The 18326-nt window shown below is 32.1% G+C and overlaps 2 protein-coding genes across 2 annotated transcripts in view; one reads left to right on the plus strand and one right to left on the minus strand.

The window, feature by feature from the left end:
* Positions 1–1423: 1423 nt before the first annotated feature.
* Positions 1424–2835, minus strand: LOC124540730 (60S ribosome subunit biogenesis protein NIP7 homolog). Its single transcript, XM_047118418.1, has 3 exons — positions 2573–2835; positions 2161–2453; positions 1424–1635 (listed from the first exon to the last, which is right to left on the minus strand). The coding sequence occupies exons 1-3, from the start codon at positions 2626–2628 to the stop codon at positions 1442–1444; spliced, it is 543 nt and encodes a 180-aa protein (XP_046974374.1). The 5' UTR covers positions 2629–2835; the 3' UTR covers positions 1424–1441.
* A 117-nt stretch (positions 2836–2952) lies between these two features.
* LOC124540864 (calpain-A-like) overlaps positions 2953–18326 on the plus strand; it is a 57894-nt gene continuing 42520 nt past the window's right edge. The window contains exons 1-2 of the mRNA XM_047118648.1: positions 2953–3051; positions 12603–12944. Coding sequence (XP_046974604.1) covers positions 12657–12944 — 288 coding nt within the window. The 5' untranslated portion in view covers positions 2953–3051; positions 12603–12656. The remainder of the gene's footprint in view (positions 3052–12602; positions 12945–18326) is intronic.

The raw sequence follows: 18326 nt of genomic DNA on the forward strand, positions 1-18326 counted from the left end.
CTCGTGCCCGAAATTTGAAAATAACAAGAGCTTCGCAAACTCTTGTCCACATTAAGATTCGATCTCGAGCCGCCACTGGTAACAAACACTCACGGCCTCGCGGTGCAAAGGGCCTCACGCCCGAAATTTGAAAAACCGTACAACATGACATTGGGATCAGACTGAGTAACTGAAAAAAAAAACAAGGGCCTCGCAAACTGTATCTTGCCCACATTAAGATTCGATCTTGCGCCGCCACTGACTATTGGTACATGATTGCTTTGAATTATTTTTGTCTAATAGTGCAAATCACAGTCCCCTTAAGCCTCCTTTTTGCAGGACTAAAACGCGAAGCAATGAGGTGTTATTCAAAGCAAAGACTCACGGTGTACAAATTTGATGACATGGATTCATATCAATGTCTTAAAATAAATGATTATGAGAAATTTTTGAAATACTTGTTTTCTTAACAGAAAAAATCGTTGATATTATTATAAGTAGATTTATTATCTAAACTAATATTATAAATGCAACAGATACTCCTTCTGTTACCTCTTTATGCTTAAGCCGCTGAATCGATTTAGATTAATTTGGTATGGAGATAGTTGGAGTCCCGGGGAAAAAAATAAGGCTAAAATATTAAATTCACCCCTCGAGGGGGTGATTGATGTACTAAAGATAAAGTTTATAAATTTCGCGCAGGTTCAGCTAGTAGGTATATGTATTTGGTTTGAACATATTCGGATTTCCCAAAATCTGTGATAATACCATTCAAAACGAAAGATTATTCTTAATAGTTTTATTTTTTAATTACGCTAATGTATAGGTTATACAATTTTGTTTTCAATTTAACTTGCATTATTTTATATACACAATATTGTTTTGCAATGGACTACCTACACTTTCGTTGACTAAATACAGAGACATCTAGTGTCTTGTATCTAAATTAGTTCGCCTTTATGAACAAAAAATACAAATAGTATCAAAATTGTCCTTACCTAACAGATGGCGCTGTTAAAGATTTGAGATGAGTAATATTTAAATTAATTATACAACTATTTTTTACTACATTTGTAGCTTGGTATTCTTTTATCTATAGTTAATAATTATATCTTTTTTTTGTACATAGCTGATTGCTATTTATTATCTGTATACATAAATAAAATCGTTTTAACTTAAAAATGAAAAATGTAATTATAATTTTTTTAATTTCGGAATAATCATAATTTTAAGATGATTACCTGAAATACTACTAAAACTTGAGAAAATATTTTAGCTGGAAATGTTGAGTGAGGTTGACAATGCCACAAAAATAAAATAATAATACTACCAAAAAATATTTTGTACATGCTTAAATGGATGTTAATACTTTCATTTTCATTTCCATATGATCTTTGCATCAAGTAATAAAATAACTCGTAAAGGTATAAATAAAACTAAAAGATATCAATCTACGTTTATTTCAAACCAAAGTATCTTCCGATCTTATGTATTCTCCAATATCAGCTTGGTGGAATGCTATAGTGGCCAATGGATCTGCATGTCTACATTCTGTAGTTGATCTCGCTACTACACCGAAACCTATCGGTATGTCTGACATTGTGTTTATAACAACACCTTGATGTTTCGGTGTATTTTCTGTTATTCTTCCTAGTCCTGAAATTAAATTGATTAAGATCATAAGTAAACATAAAGATGTGTGACAATGTATTTGAATTATTTGTTGAGAAGAGTTCCAACATAGAAAAAGAAATAAAAAATATATTACCAATATCAAATTAGTAATTTTGTATCCAATTGTTCATTTATATTGAAATTTTGCAATATAAGAGAATTATTGATCAAGAATTGTTAAATTTATTTTTATACTGCACAATACTAAACTATAAAATAACTGAATATAATATTATATCACTACTATCAAATGATAACTGACTAAATGATAAGTTTTAAATTGTCTTCCGTGCCAGTGATATATTTTTGAAAATCAATAAGTAAGTAAGATGCTTCTATATTGAATAAAGACTTTAAATTTAGAGATTGTTCCAGAATAATAATATATCACAATACCTAACATAATAATATCACAATTTCTGATTAAATCCCAAATAGAATTACCACAAATCCTCAACTGACTATCTAAATAAAATCAAGATTATGTAAAAAAGAAAAAAGCCTTACCACTCTTAATAACATGGTTTCCATACAAGAACTGTTGCTCAGCCGATGGCTTCACCCATATCTTATAAGGTGCATATGGTGCGATATATGTCAATGCTGTTATATGTAACCTAAACTTATTTGTCTTCGTAAATTTTCCAAAACATGTACCGGCGGATATTAAATGTTCAGGTTTGACTGTCTGTGCGAGTTGTAATAACCTTTCAGATATATAATAAACTCTATCCTTTTTTTCTCTAAAGCAATATGTTCCATCCGGCCTGTCTATTAAAAGTTTTACGTTTACACCGATACTGTAACAGATAAGATATTATTTATATGAAAAAAAATTAAACAATATTCAAAAATCGAATGCGGTTAAAGGAAACAACTATAATACACAGCACTTAAAGATATGTAAGATAATACTCACTATTTAGTCAATTTTTCAAACAGAACTCTCGTTCGAGTTTCTGATAGAACTTTCATTTTAATTTATTTTACAAAATATCTTATAACTAAATTACAAAACACTACAAACGCACGTGTGTCGTGTTGATTTAAAATATCTGAAACGTCAATGTCACCGATCTTGTGAAGTCGAAGTTGACGTTTATGTTTTTTAACAGTATCCACGAGGATATATAAATTTTGTCTAAAGAAAATATAATATTTGGTGAAAAAATAATAATAAAGGAAATCGTATTTTATACAATTAAATCATAATATAACTCAAATTCATTAAAAATCTTGATTTATTTCAATTTCAATATTTCTAAACGGATTTCTTGTTACTTTTTTATCTGTAAGAATTGTTAAGATGAATGATCAAATCTCCGCAAATCATTCTATGTTCATTCACCTCAACCTTAAATTCATTCAACTTCGTGTTGGACTTGGTGACGTACGGTGGTAAGTGAACTTTTCTCATTGTTTACAATATATTCTTAAAAACTTTTATATAACATAGAATACTATTATTCTATATAGAAATGTGTTTCCCGGTAACTTTACTGCATATATAAACAATTTTTTCATGTTATCGTACTTTTAAATAAGTGTTTGTACGTATTTTTCACATCTGTTTTATTTCACGACCCTGAAACAAAACAAGTAGATCACGTGATAACAACAAAAAATTCTAATAAATAAAAATGTATCTTATCTGAATTGAAATAAAGTAAGACATCGACTATTGTTAATAGTATTTAGAATAAAGTGCTGCTTTTAATAAATTAACATCGAGAGTATTTTTAATTTCGCTCTTTTGAATTCAAGCAAACTCTTAAAAAACTGTTAAATTTTACAATTTCCTCACGTAAATAATAAACATACGCTAAATATTTATTAGTTATTTAACATTGCAAAACATCCTCTTAACAAGAATTTCTAAGATAAACTATTTAATTTATGTTTGCATTTCTGGAACAATTTAATTACGGTGTAATTTAGAGGTTTTTCCCTAAAAAAAACGCCTACTATGTATAGGTGTTTTGTAAAATTGCCAAAAAGTATGGATATCTTGTATTATAAAATATATTTATGATAGTTGTAGTAAAGAGAAGAATTAATTTTATTGTTCCATTGGTCACGAGTTCCTCTCCTTATTTACTAGTACAGATTATTTCTTTTTTAAAGAATTCATGAGTCGCAAAAGTTAATGTTTGTTTGATTACCGCTAAAGTGTTTTGTGTTTGCCAAAAAAAAAATACAGATAGACATGAGTCACGTAATGAAAGTGGATTACTGTTTAATTATGCATTATGGTGGTTGTCATCGTTCTGAGAAAGACAATTAAAAAAAAAACAATTTAAATTTAAAATTGAACTCTGTTAACAGAATTCATTAATGTCACTGTCAATTGCCTGAGGGCCGTGAAATTGTTGATATCCTTTCATTTCAGCGATGGAACTCAAACTGTAACAATATTCGTACAGGACATTCCATTCATTGGAACAATAAAAACAAATAAACAACAATGACAACACACTAACGCGATATCTTTAGTCTGGGTTCTTGAATCTTGAATAATCTATGGTTTTCGTTCAATTCAATTCTTAGTTTAATGAATGGTTTTCGTTATAGATTTGTACCGTACCGTTCAATCTACATCGTGTGTGCATCGCTCGAGAAATTGGCAATATAACCTGTCCCCTTTTGACAAATATAAGCCATAATTTAAAAAAAAAAGAATCCTAAAAAACTGCCATTTTGAATGTTGGCTAAATTGTTATTCGGTAGCAAAATTAAAATTTATACACTAAATAGTAAAGTGAAATAGTGTTGAACTATATATAAAAATATATTTATCGAGAATTATTTATAGTGCTTATTTAGCATCTGTAGATATGCAGGATATGTTATTCTAAGGTTTGTTTACCTTTACTTCGATTAGTGGTTTAAAAAAAGACTGTATTATCAACGGGGGCAGAGCAGTAAGGTCGGTGAAACCGTACGGAGATAAATTGAAGATTTTCTATGACATAGGACATCTAGACGAACAGATGGGTCATCTGATGGTTAGTGACCATCACCAGCCATAGACAACGCTGTAAGAAAAATTGACCATTCCAACCAAGATGTTATGCCCCTTGTTTTTTCCGTTTTGAAGGGTGATTGGGCCAGTATGTCTGTAGAATGAACTGAATACAAAAATTTAGAGGGAGGAAATATTGTCAGACCACTGTTTAGGGCGTTTGTTATGCTTAAAACGGCCAATGCTAGTATATAATATAGCATTACCGTAACTCAATAGGTATCTAAGAGTTCCTTTATAACATAAATCTTCTAACAGTTTTGGGGTCATGGCCAGCGTTTGGCCAACTTTTGAACCAGGTTTTGGCAGTTCACCAATTCTCATAGCAATGCGCACAGTCGTTTAAAGTTATGGTGAGGTACTTATTGATAAATATAGATGTTTATAGGAATTCTAGATAGTATGAGCTACGATTTGAGAGCTTATAAAAGATTGCTAAATAATGAAAAGTTGAGTTACTTTTCATCGCGTTGTTAATCAAAAAGTTTTTACTACCTGAATTATAATTTAAAAAAAAATGGTTTTTTTTCGGCGGGGTATCGGTAATGTTTGTTTGTTTAAAATTTTCATAATACCAATATCTAAACATCAAATTACTTGCATAATATAAAAATTGTAATTAATAACAGCTTATATGCATATATACGGTATGTAAAAATAATTACGATAAGGGTTACGTATGAAAGCTCAATGTCTTTCTTTATAAGGATAAAAACAACGTCTTCATCAAAACGACAGTATATCATTTCATTAGTATATTTTCATCTAAGTTCATTTCAAGCAGATGAGACACTATTATAGAGATATTATTTGTTTTTTTTTTATTCCACATCTTTTGATTGAAATCATCAAGACCAACCGTAGACAAACAACAGCTAAACGAAACAAAACAAAATATTTAAATTACCAATCTTTTAATCATAAGTGAACGACCGATTTATGAAACATATAATATACAAGTCTTTCTGAGAAACATCGAATTCAATGCAAATTATATTAGCATTTATTCCTAAATACATAAGACACAATATCAAATGAAACTGTAGTATAGTATTTTTGGATTACACATTACGTTTCAGAAGTCTCGAACATGAGAAAGATGGATTGATGGGAGGTAGGAAGTCATGAAGAATTTCACAATGTATTTGAAAATTGTGGTTTAAATATACTGACTGACGTATACTACTTAGTGTCAAGTATTTAATTTCAGTCACTAGGAACGTCACTCCTTGCTTCTAAGGTAATTAGTCAAATTGTTAAGATTTTTTAAAGAGATTGTATTTTTTTTTATTATTCTTTATTGCACAAAAACAAGTGCAAAGGGCGGACTTAACGCTATAACAGCATTTTCTGCCAGCCAGTATTATCTCATAACATTTATTTTCTCTTAATCTATTAATAAACTACTTCTCACTAACGGCTTATCACTCGCTCTCAATTTAAGGCATTGGTTTTCACGTGTTAGGCAAAAAATTACAAGGCTACGCCCTTTCTTGGAGTTCAAGTTTCTCTCTCATATCAACAAAAAACAAACCACAACAGCCTGTAAATTCCCACTGCTGGGCTAAAGGCCTCCTCTCCCTTTGAGGAGAAGGCTTGGAACATATTCCACCACGCTGTTCCAATGCGTGATGGTGGAATACACATGTGGCAGAATTTCTATGAAATTTGTCACATGCAGGTTTCCTAACGATGTTTTCCTTCACCGCTGAGCACGAGATGAATTATAAAGACAAATTAAGCACATGAATCAGCGGTGCTTGCCTGGGTTTGAACCCGTTGAAATCATCAATTACGATGCACGCGTTCTTACCACTGAGCCATATCGACTCTCTCATATAAAATTTCATCAAATTCGGTTCAGGGGTTTGGTCGTGAAAGAGCGCTAGAGAGACAGTCGGAGTATTTTGACATTTATAATAATATAGATTTTCAAAGCGATCCTATTTACCTCGTACTCGACACTAGAGGAAATCATAAAGCAAGCGCCACACGTGTGTTCACTAACCTGCATTCACATATATATTTCGGGAACCATTAAATAAATCGACGAAATTAGACAGTACTTGTACTGGATGAAGGAGATAATTGATCCATTTAAGAACTAATCGAATAACTCATCGAACGTCTACTTAATCATTCGACAATAACGAGTGGTGTTTATGTATGCTCTTCTAACAATTGGTTGTTTATGTTCTATAAAAAAACTGTAACTGTAGTAACTATAGTAGTAGTATAGATTTTATTTATTTATTTAACAATTTTTTGTACACCACAATTACAATCATAAACGATTACAGAATATACAAACTAATAAGCTAATGGTGAAAAGGCGGCCTTATGGCTTATTTGCAATTTCTTCCAGACTACCTTGGGTTAGAGGATTGTGTTTGGAAGACAGTATAGATTTTTAGTTTTCTTTCTAGTTTTTTTCCATTGTGATATCTACGTGTGTTGAGAGGAGGCGTCAGAGGTCAAATTTTCCGAACTGAAAAGTTTGACGTGATGGAGTTACAAACATCCGAAATACGTCCAAACTTTCTTACTAATAATATTAATAAGATTATGAAAGAAGTCGTCTTGTACATCATCTTTGAAATGTTGAAACCGACTTATGGGTATACGAGTACGCTATTTTATATTGCACCCTTTAAATGCTGTAATCATTGTAAAATGCTTTCCATTGTTTGGTAATCATGTGCTAGATGATTTTAGTTTCTGGTGCCGAGAGAATAGATATACAGAGAAGATTAAGTGAGATTTTGATTTTTAAGTATTAAAATAAAATATTATAAAGAGGTAACATTTGTTTTTTTGTATTCAGAAAATTCCGGAATTAATAATCCAATTCTAATTTTTTATTATTTAGGTACAGAAAGCTACGTTATTGCCGTATGTAATATTCTTATTCATCGATAGTATAATTACCGATAGAAAATAATCTTAATTATGTTAACTTTCACTACCTAAAATATTTAGACAAAAGCTTTTCCAAATTTGCAAAGAGTCGATAAATTGGGTTTATATTAATTGGAAAAACCTCATTATTTTTAGACTATATTTCATAAGTACGATACCGTAAACCGGTAGTGCAAATATTTCCTTGATGGAAGTTTCGTAATGAGTCATTCGGCAATTAGGTTTTTGAAGTGATTTCCGTAATTATTAGCTGTATCGTGTTAGGTATACATTTAGCTGTATTGTCTATGTTTTACAACATTCTATCTATAGTGTAACTTTGACTGAATTATTTACAAGGTACGCCATACCAAAAATAGGTAACATTTACTTATTTATTTATCTGAAGAGCTAGAATGGTCATGTTAGAAAATATTAACCGATGTTGTGAATAATATATAGGTAAAATTATTTACCTTTTTAAAGGATTTCGATACACCTTACCAACAAGTTGAGTCTTAATAGTAGTTTTTACAAGCACAACCTCATTTTAATATTATCCAGCATTATTTGGCACTATAGTGTGTTCATTTCGCATGACATGCATTTAAAAAAATGGAACTCATTGTTATATTTGAATATTTATAAATGGAATACATGAAATAAAAACAGATAAATATAGAGAAGTATTTAAAAATCATACACAATACAAATAGTGTGTACACTTTCGTCATTTTGTCAAAAGCGGTCATAGTGTCGGCGCGCCGCGCCTATAGGAGCGGTCCTGAATTAATAAGCTGGCTGTAATTGCTTTGTCACACCTCGTTTTTAATGAAACTATAATAATTATACTAATTAATTATATTAAATTTTTCTGTCATTAAATGTTATAACGTACTCCCGGGAATACATTCGGCTCTATTATGCTTGTAACTCTATACTCATATTATATAAAATATTTTTTTTTTTAAAATAACACCGACTTCAAAGTGATCACTAAAAAACTAATAAAGTAATTTGATTTAAACACGTATTATTGAAATCGGCCGATCGTATGTTATTTATGTTATTTCTACATTTTGTTTTTCACTCAAAATCGTCCTATTTAGTGGTGCTTGTCTGAGTTTGAACCGGCAATTATCGGTTAATATTGATTTATTTATAATGCAAAACTATATAGTATACAGTTTTCAATTCAATTCAAAATAATACAATTCGATAATACAGCACGTTAAACAAAAATATTTATAATGTCTATATTATAATACTATCTATGTTGTATAATATATATTCCAAGTAGCAATTATTGTGAGTTCTTTCAGGCTGCAGCAAATCAAATCTACCCTGTCTGCTATCCCATTGAGAGTACGTAAGGTAAGATACACGCGTTCTAACCACTGGGTCATCTGGTCTACGTCATCACTCGATAATAAAACTAGCCTGACACGAACAATGATAGGTAGATGGTACGTCGTCATGGTCAAAACCAATCAAGCGTCACTTAACATCTTTGAATCATCACAAACCAATAGTTCCCATGGTCTGCGTGCGCACTACACATAGAGGCATCTCGTCTCGAACAGAACTATGTCTAATTATCCACTAAAAGCCGCAATAGTTACAATTAGGATGCCGTTTATCTTTAGAACTATTGAACTTCTAGCCAGTTCTAAGAAGATTCTACACTCCACATGGGTGGCATAAAAAAAATTAAATTCTTTACATTAAAAAAAAACTGTAACATGAGAATAGAAAAGAGCTTTAATGAGTCCATATTAATTAAGAATATTTCCTTTATATAAATTTTAATCCTTGCATTTTAGTGTCCATATTTAATTACATATAAAACTAAGGATTTAAGTATCTTGAAACGAAAGTTTTATTAGTATATTTCCTGTTACTAAAATATATCTGTTCATACTTATCCAAAGTAAGAATTTGCAATTAAAACAAATTTTATTACCTTAATGTTGGCAACATTTCAACTGAATTCTATGTAGAATGCAATAACAACAAGTTTCAATTGCTGGTAAGTTTAAATTAGGGCGAGGGAAATACACAATATTAATAAAATATTTGAACACCATGCACATGAACATATGGTTGACAGATTATTTCCTTTGCCATTAAAATTAAAAAAAAAAACAAATATATTCTATGTATAGTCTGTCATGTGACAGTGACATACTTACATCGAAATAAACATTTTTATCAAGCGATAGGTTTAACTGAGAGTCTACTACTATTGTCCCCTGTAAAATTAATATAAGCCTGCAATTTTCAATCTCCATCGTGTCTTCTCCATCGCACGTGACATTGGCGAAATAATCTGTGCACTCTTGGCACAAATATAAGACATATATAAAAAAAAGCGATAGGTGATTGCAAGTTATCAAAAAACATATAACATATGGGCATAAGCCCTCTTTACTGGAATACTTTAACTCTTCACAATTCTATTTATTATCGATACCATAGTGCATAATTTTTACTATCTCGTCACGATCGACGCTCTGATAAAAACTGAAGGTCATTTCTTTGTATGCGTTTCACATTCGCTTCAAATGAATCACTATAGGAAACGTCATTTAATGCAATTTAACAGTCGAGGTATTATCTAAGAATAACTAGAAACTCACTGTAGAACACAGAGCGCAGAATGTAGTATAACGTATAACATTGAATGTAAAATTAAAAAAAAAGGAATATGTGTATCACAATGACTTATACTACTGCAGTAGAGCTATTAAAGAATAAACTCATTAACCCATAACATTATCTTGATATGATAAGTTTTAAAACATTTGTTAACAATAAGTAATATCATCAATGAGCTGAGATGGCCCAATGGTTAGAACGCGTGCATCTTAACCGATGATTGCGAGTTCAAAACCAGGCAAGCATAACTATATAAATGTGCTTAATTCGTGTTTATAATTCATCTCGTGCTCAGCGGTGAAGGAAAACATCGTGAGGAAACCTGCTTGTGTCTAATTTCATCGAAATTCTGCCACATGTGCATTCCACCAACCCGCATTGGAATAGCGTGGTGGAATATGTTCCAAACCCTCTCTCAGCAGTGGGAAATTTACAGGGTGTTACTTTAAGTAATACCTGATTAATAAGAATACAAATATTAATTAAAATAGTTACTGTATAAATCTTGACCGCGTGGAATCGCAATTCCGATCCTCTGGATCAAAACGAAACAGTTCTGTCCTGCCCTCATGTCATCATAAGGCGATGAGATAAGAGTGGCAAGTCAGAAAGTAATATGCAACATTGTCTATAATAAACAACATTTTAGGGATCACGTATCAAAATACCGTAAATCGGTTAAGATCTTACAGTATAGCAATGCAGATACGTGCTTAAATTGCCTCATTTTGATAACTCACCAATAAAAAATAAATATTCTATGAATATCTGTTACCGAAGATGTGACATTTGCACATGATTAATATATATATATATATATTTACGAAAACATTTAATCGTCTCTTAAACCACCAGTAATCTATATTATCAAAGCTATCAAGCTATCGGCTAGTAATACATGTCATAAAGATATCTCGCAATTTTTGGTAATATAAACGAATAATTACGTATAAATATATATATTAATTGATGTGGCTGAATGGTTTCATTCATTCACCTTATCTTTTATATAATCTGTTATGTTTTCGACTCACCAAGGAATTAAACAACATGATAATAAAAACGACGACATCTGTGGTCGAGTAGTGTGTACACCGGTTTTCATGGGTACACCACTCTGAAGTCCCGGGTTTGGTTCACGGCCGAGTCGATGTAGGAAAGTTCATTATTTTTCTAATTTGTCTTGGGTCTGGGAGTTTGTGTTGGTCGTTACTTCTGATATTCCACAACACCAGTGCTTTAGCTACTTACATTGGGATCAGAGTAATGTATGATATTGTCCAATATTTATTTATTTATAATAATAAAAAAATATTTTTTCTTGCTATCTGATATGACATAAGCTATCAACAGTGGCTTTTTAAATCAGTACATTCGATACACGTTGGAAACACTGCATGTAGCCAATAGGCGTGACGTCACAAATATCTCTGTATGTGTACGATACAACACTACTGTATATCAGATATACACAAAAACCAGTCTTTATATTAACGTGCACTCATTTCACACGAAGTTCAAAATTGCCTTAAATTAATTCAAGTAAAACAAGTTTATTAATAAAATTGCACAATATCGTTGCTAACTTGAATTAAGTAATATATCATATTAACTCAGTAAACACATAAAAATAGAACATCACCTCACTTTTTTAAGTTGTAGATATATATCTATCAAATTGCTTGTATATGAAAAGTCCCATGCGTTTTATGTACGAGTAAGTAGGTACGTACTTGTACATACTACATACATACTAGTAAATTAGTAGTAGTCATATTTAATTAGTGATATGACTTTGTGCCGTCTGCATAGATACACACCAAAAACGATCCATATACCTTACTCTTTTCTACCGCCAAACAGTAATACTTAGTAGACAGGCAAATGGGCTTATTCGTCACTACAGCCCATTGACATCAACTCATCAATGGAACTCAGATGTTATATCCTCAGTACTGCAGTTAGACCTCAAAAGCCAGGCTTACTAAGGCTTCAAACCGGAACACTATCATACAAAGTATTAAATTGGGCGGTACTTACCCAGACGGATTTGATTAAAGCCCAGCCAAAAAGTATTTATAACAAATATAAATAAATGAATATATGTATATTACATTGTGCACTATACATAATTATTTCGGCAAAGAAACATTATTATTAAACCAAATATAAAATATACTTAGGTATATGTATTACCTTTGTACAGCATAAATATACAGGCAAAATATAATTTACGCCAGTAAATTATTATGACTGTACATTAAAAAAATATTTACATGTAAATAATTCAAATAACGGTCAAAATAATATTTTGAATTTCGAACAAGCTACGTCAGAACACATGACTCAATGATCTTCATCTTTGTTTCAGAATATAAACAAACACTTCCCCGCTGAGTTTATTTCGAGTTCGAAGCGAGGAAACATGTCTTTCTATTATCCGAAGAACTTTCGGGCCAATGGCTGGGGTTGGCATAGGACCGCGAACGCGGCATCCGCTGTGAGCGGGTTTTTGAATAAGGAAAGAAACGGCGAAGGCAGTTCGGAACGTTTAATTGGTAATGGCGGCTTATACCCTAGCCTGCCCACGGATGATGACGCTACGTTCTCTGGAGTCAAGTTGTACCCTTCTCTGCCTGTTGAGGAGTATGAAAGCGGGGCTGTCGAAGAGGTTGTTGAAGAGGCCTGTGCCGCTGTCAACGTTAGTTTGGAGGTGAGCTTTTAACATTATTAGATAGTGGTTGACGCCTGTGTCTATATAAAACATAGCCTATATCCTTCCTTGAAGTTCGAGTTTGCTTCGTACAAAATTTCATCAAATTCGGTTCAGCGGTTTGGTGGTGAAAGAGCTACAGACAGACAGAGTTACTTTCACATTTATACCATCAATATAATAGGTTGGGGAAAAAGTTTCTTCGTATTTTATATGAAAATTCAAAAAGTTTTTTTTATAGTTTATTTACATTTGACTAAAGTATGTAGGTGCCATTTTGTTCCATAACTTTTTGCCATCTTGTTGGTAGTGACATGATCCCATTGCTGTAAAAAATTTGGGGCTTCTGATCGAAAAACTGCGACAAGTGGTTTTGGCAGTCCTCTCGTGATGTTAACCTGACACTGCCTAAGGAACTCTGCAGAGACCGAAACAGATGAAAATCTGAAGGTGCAAGGTCAGGACTATACGGCGGATGCATTAATACCTCCCAGCCAAACTCTCGTAATTTTTGTTGAGTGGCTAAAGATGTGAGAGGTCTAGCGTTGTCATGGTGAAAAACCACACCCCTTCTGTTGATCAATTCTAGCCACTTTCTCTCAATTTCTTGCTTCAATCTCATCAATTGTTCGCAATACAGTTCTGAATCGATGGTCCTGCCGGGCGGTAACAGCTCATAATGAATGATGCCCTCCCAATCCCACCATACACACAGCATTACCTTGTTGCGAGTTAATCCGGGTTTTGCCACAGTCTGTGAAGCTTGACCGGCCTTTGACCACGATCTTTTTCGCACGTTCTTGTCGTATGTGATCCACTTTTCATCACCAGTTATCAGCTTCTTCAAAAATGGTTCGGTTTCATTACGTCGTAATAAAGAATCACAAACGAGTACACGGTTAATTAGGTTTCTTTCAGTGAGTTCATGAGGCACCCATATATCGAGCTTTTTTGTGTACCCAGCTTTATTCAAATGAGTCAAAACCGTTTTGTGGTCAATTGCCAGTTCTTCAGCTACATCGTAACTACTAATATGCCGATCTTGCTCCACTTTTTCAAAAATGGCATCAATTTTGTCCGTAACAGGGCGATCAGAGCGAGATGCATCTTTGATATCAAAATTTCCGGCTTGAAAACGCTTAAACCAAACTTGCGCTACTCTCACAGATACTGCATTAGGTCCATAAACATCACAAATTTTTTTCGCGGCTTGAGTTGCATTTTTACCTTTTTATAGTAAAATTTTAAAATGTATCGAATTTCTTCTTTAGATTCACTCATTTTAACAACAACAAAAACAAATGAAAATCACACAAATTCCTAATTTGAATTTGGAAGTGCCTTCTTTAAAATTAAAACTTTTTAATGATACCAAAACCAGCCAGATACAAATGGTATAGCCAAAGAGATTTTATTACAAGTTCATACATACTATATGCGAAAAGACTTTTTCCCCAACCTAATATATTATATTTATGTTAGTCAGGAAGTAAGATTATGTTCTTGTATGCAGAACTTCTTAACAATTAATGAGTGTTGCGTAAAATTTCCTATCCTATATATTTATAATTTAAATAACGGGCTTTTAAAAATGCTATTATTTCTTTAGTTTACTTTTTACCTAATTAAATATAATAATGCTATTATTATCCTTATCGATATAACGAGGAAATTGCGTTGAGTTTTTAAAATTTTCCGTAAATTAAATTAGCATTAATTTTGTAGAAGTAGTTGTAGAATCAGGCTCTCTTGGTTTTATAAAAAAAATGTGCAGGAGTCATACAAAAATTACTCAATTATTCCGCATTTTAAGTAGTTATCTCTACATAGTATCGTAGTAAACATAACAATAAGATAAATATACGTCTGGATAAGTACTTACTAATCTTATTTGTCACGTGACTAGTATGTACATGTCAATACATCTGTAGTTTTACACGTAGTACACTATATTTCTCGCACGTACACTAAACGTTTGAAACTCAAAACGGTATCCATAGAAAAAAAAATTTCGAGGCGATAATATTATCCAATTAAGTACCTTTAATATTTTATTAACATAAAAGCTTAAATATATACAAATATGAACTAAAACTAGTTACTGTATAAATCTTGACAGCGTTGATTGGTAGCAAGAATGCAAGCAGCATTTCTCCGTTGAATCGCAATTCCGATCCTCTGGGCAAAAAACGAACCAGCCCTCCTGTCACCAGTGGCAATGAGGCGAGGTGTTATACTTTTGATGAAGCCTTTTGCACCACTACTCCAAGGGCCAAAAATTCGACATTTAAATTACACGGATTTCGATAACCAAAGTACCAAATCCAATCCTCTTATTAAAAACAACTTATTGATCCAGATATAATATAACAATCATATATTCTTCCCAAATATTTTGATCTTAGCTGCAAAGATTACGATGATACATAACCTAAGTTTAATGTCTGGGTCTATAAAACGACATTAACAGTGAATAATACCAGTAACACATAATTAACATAAATTTAAATCGTCACACGATAAAACGTTTATTAGCATACTCTGATCACAGAATGTTGATGACTAATCGGGGCTTTGTACTTAATACTGAGTGTTTCCGAACTTAATCACACGTTAAGATTCTGAATCACAGTGATATGACTGGCTGTGACGTATGCTGTTTTTGATGTAACGTCATAGGTCTTGATTCTGACAGGCAAAGATGAGAATGAAAACACAGAAACAATGAGTGTTCAGACACAACAGAATGTTAACTGTTTTCATAAATTAGATGAAAAATGATTATAATAAATAGATATATAGATTATGTTATAAATCATATATATCTATATATTAGAGCCTCATAGTATATGTGCGAAGATAGAACTGACAGTGAACCTATAGACTATGTATTTAATTTAAAAAACGTAGCGTTCTTGTCGGTTTTTCGTAGATTGTTTTAATTCTGATCCGGCGTTAACTTTACTTTAAATTAATTTAATCATGTAGTATATCGATTCGAATATGATTATAAAGTCTAATTTAATAAATAATATTTTATTTTGTAATTTAAACATATCTTTTCTTTTTTTTATGGTATAGGTTTGCGGACGAGCATATAGGCCACCTGATAGTAAGTGGTCACCATCACCCATAGACAATGACGCTGTAAGAATTATTAACTATTCCTTACATCTCCAATGCGCCACCAACCTTGGGAACTAAGATGTTATGTCCCTTGTGCCTGTAGTTACACTGGCTCACTCACCCTTCAAACCGGAACACAACAATACTGAGTACTGTTATTTGGCGGTAGAATAACTGATAAGTGGGTGGTACCTACCCAGACGGGCTTGCACAAAGCACTACCACCAAGTAAAATCATCAGTATATCAATAACTATTGTATTTATTTTTACAAGCTTGTTATTTGTTTTCGAACGATAAATTTCAAAGAACGAAAAGAAGGGATATGAACTACACAGTTTATATTTAAAACAGACTGAAATAACTTCACGTATGTTCCCTTAACGAAATTTTTAGATAGTGACGCGTTACTCTTTTAATAAATACGCATATACTTTTTTACTGATAACACCAAGATACTCTTCATCAAATTTCAGCTTGTAACAAATAAATATGATCTTTATCTCCAACAATAACCACAACAGTCTGTAAACATCCCACTGGTGGCCTAAGGCCTCCCTTTGAGAAGGCCTTAGGTTAGGAACATACTCCATCACGCTGTTCCAATGCCGGTTTTGGAATACACATGTGGCAGAATTTCAATGAAATCAGACATAAGTAGGTTTCCTCATGATGTCATTCTTCACCGCCGAGCACCAAATGAATTATAAACACAAATTAAGCACATGAATGTTCTGTAGTACTTGCTCAGGTTTGAACCCGCAATCATCGGTTAAAATGCACGCGTTTTAATCACTGGGCCATTTCGACTCTCTTTACCTTCATCTTTAACGGATTAAATAACATTAAAATAAAAATCATCATAATTTTTAATTATTTTAAATAATACATAAGAATAAAAAGAGTAAATGCCAATTTTTTCAAATAAAGAAGTATTATATTCGACCAACTCATCGATTCTATGTTAAATGTATGTTGTTTGGCCTTTGTCCTCTTGTGGTGGGAACAAACTATAGTACGCGTCTGATCCCTCGCCCTCCGTTTGTTGACACTACCAAGGTCAACAAGAGTCAACAGCAAACAGCCAAAATTCTATTTATACGTAATTCAGGTATAAAGAGGTTTGTTAAAAAAGGTTGCAGCTAAAAACTAAATTTGAATTTACAAATGCAAATTCAAATTTCTTATCTTTTGTAATGTTTAAAACGTAAAATATGTACCTACAAAAAAAAAAAAACATAAAAAGTTAAGTGGTCTATAAATTTTATATTCCTTCGACTAATAATGTAGCACATTATTATTATCAAAAAAAGATAAACATCTACTCTATGCGATTCGTAAACTAAGCGCAAGCAAAACTCGATCACAGAATTCTCAGTTTGAATTTTCGCGCGCTGAAGTTTGAAGTTTAAATTTAGAACACGTAGGTTACTTTTTTTATCTTCAAATATGTGCTCTTGCATGTACTTTTTACATTTCGATAGATATTTCTTGAAATAATTGAGCAAAAAAGATTTCACAAAAGCGATTGATTTGCGCAGAAAAAATAATTAACAAATTAACACGTTTCATAAATGTTGCGTAAACTAACGCTAAAGAATAACTTTTATTTTGACACGTCTTCAGAAAGTAGCACTCAGAAGGTCGATAAATCTTACATTTTTATAGAACCATTACAGGGTAGCAAGGTAAACCTTTTTCGTATTACTTAAATGATAACATCTATACATATAAAGGTTGTTTCACAAGAATATTTGAATTCAATAGAATAATAAAAATATATCGATGAATTTTATCACGCAAAATATCTAATGACCCTTAGGGGGTGAGACATAATACAGTCATCATCCTCGTGTTATTTTAATACCCTGAGAGTATGTATTTGACATTAATTGAATTAACACGCACAATAATGCTTGTGTATATATGCTTATTGTTATATTACGGTTCAAAATTACATTTAAATTACATATTCATTAATTTCTCCAATATTGAATATACACACGTTAAACTCAGCATGATGACAATCATGAACCGTGTGTCACAATCCTTATTTGGTGTCTTATATTGTTAATCATGTTCCGCGGCTTTATATTTGGTCAATTTATTAATCTGCTCGAAAAGGAGGTGGTTACATGTTCGACCTTATTAATCGAATTAAAAATATATACCGTTTTTTTTCCTTTAAAGCGCATTCAATTGTGTGATACATCCCTTGACGTTCACATAATGACGCCATACGGCATTAAGATCTCTA

Source organism: Vanessa cardui, chromosome 26, assembly GCF_905220365.1.
Source record: "Vanessa cardui chromosome 26, ilVanCard2.1, whole genome shotgun sequence".
In the NCBI taxonomy this organism is placed as follows: Eukaryota; Metazoa; Arthropoda; class Insecta; order Lepidoptera; family Nymphalidae; genus Vanessa; species Vanessa cardui.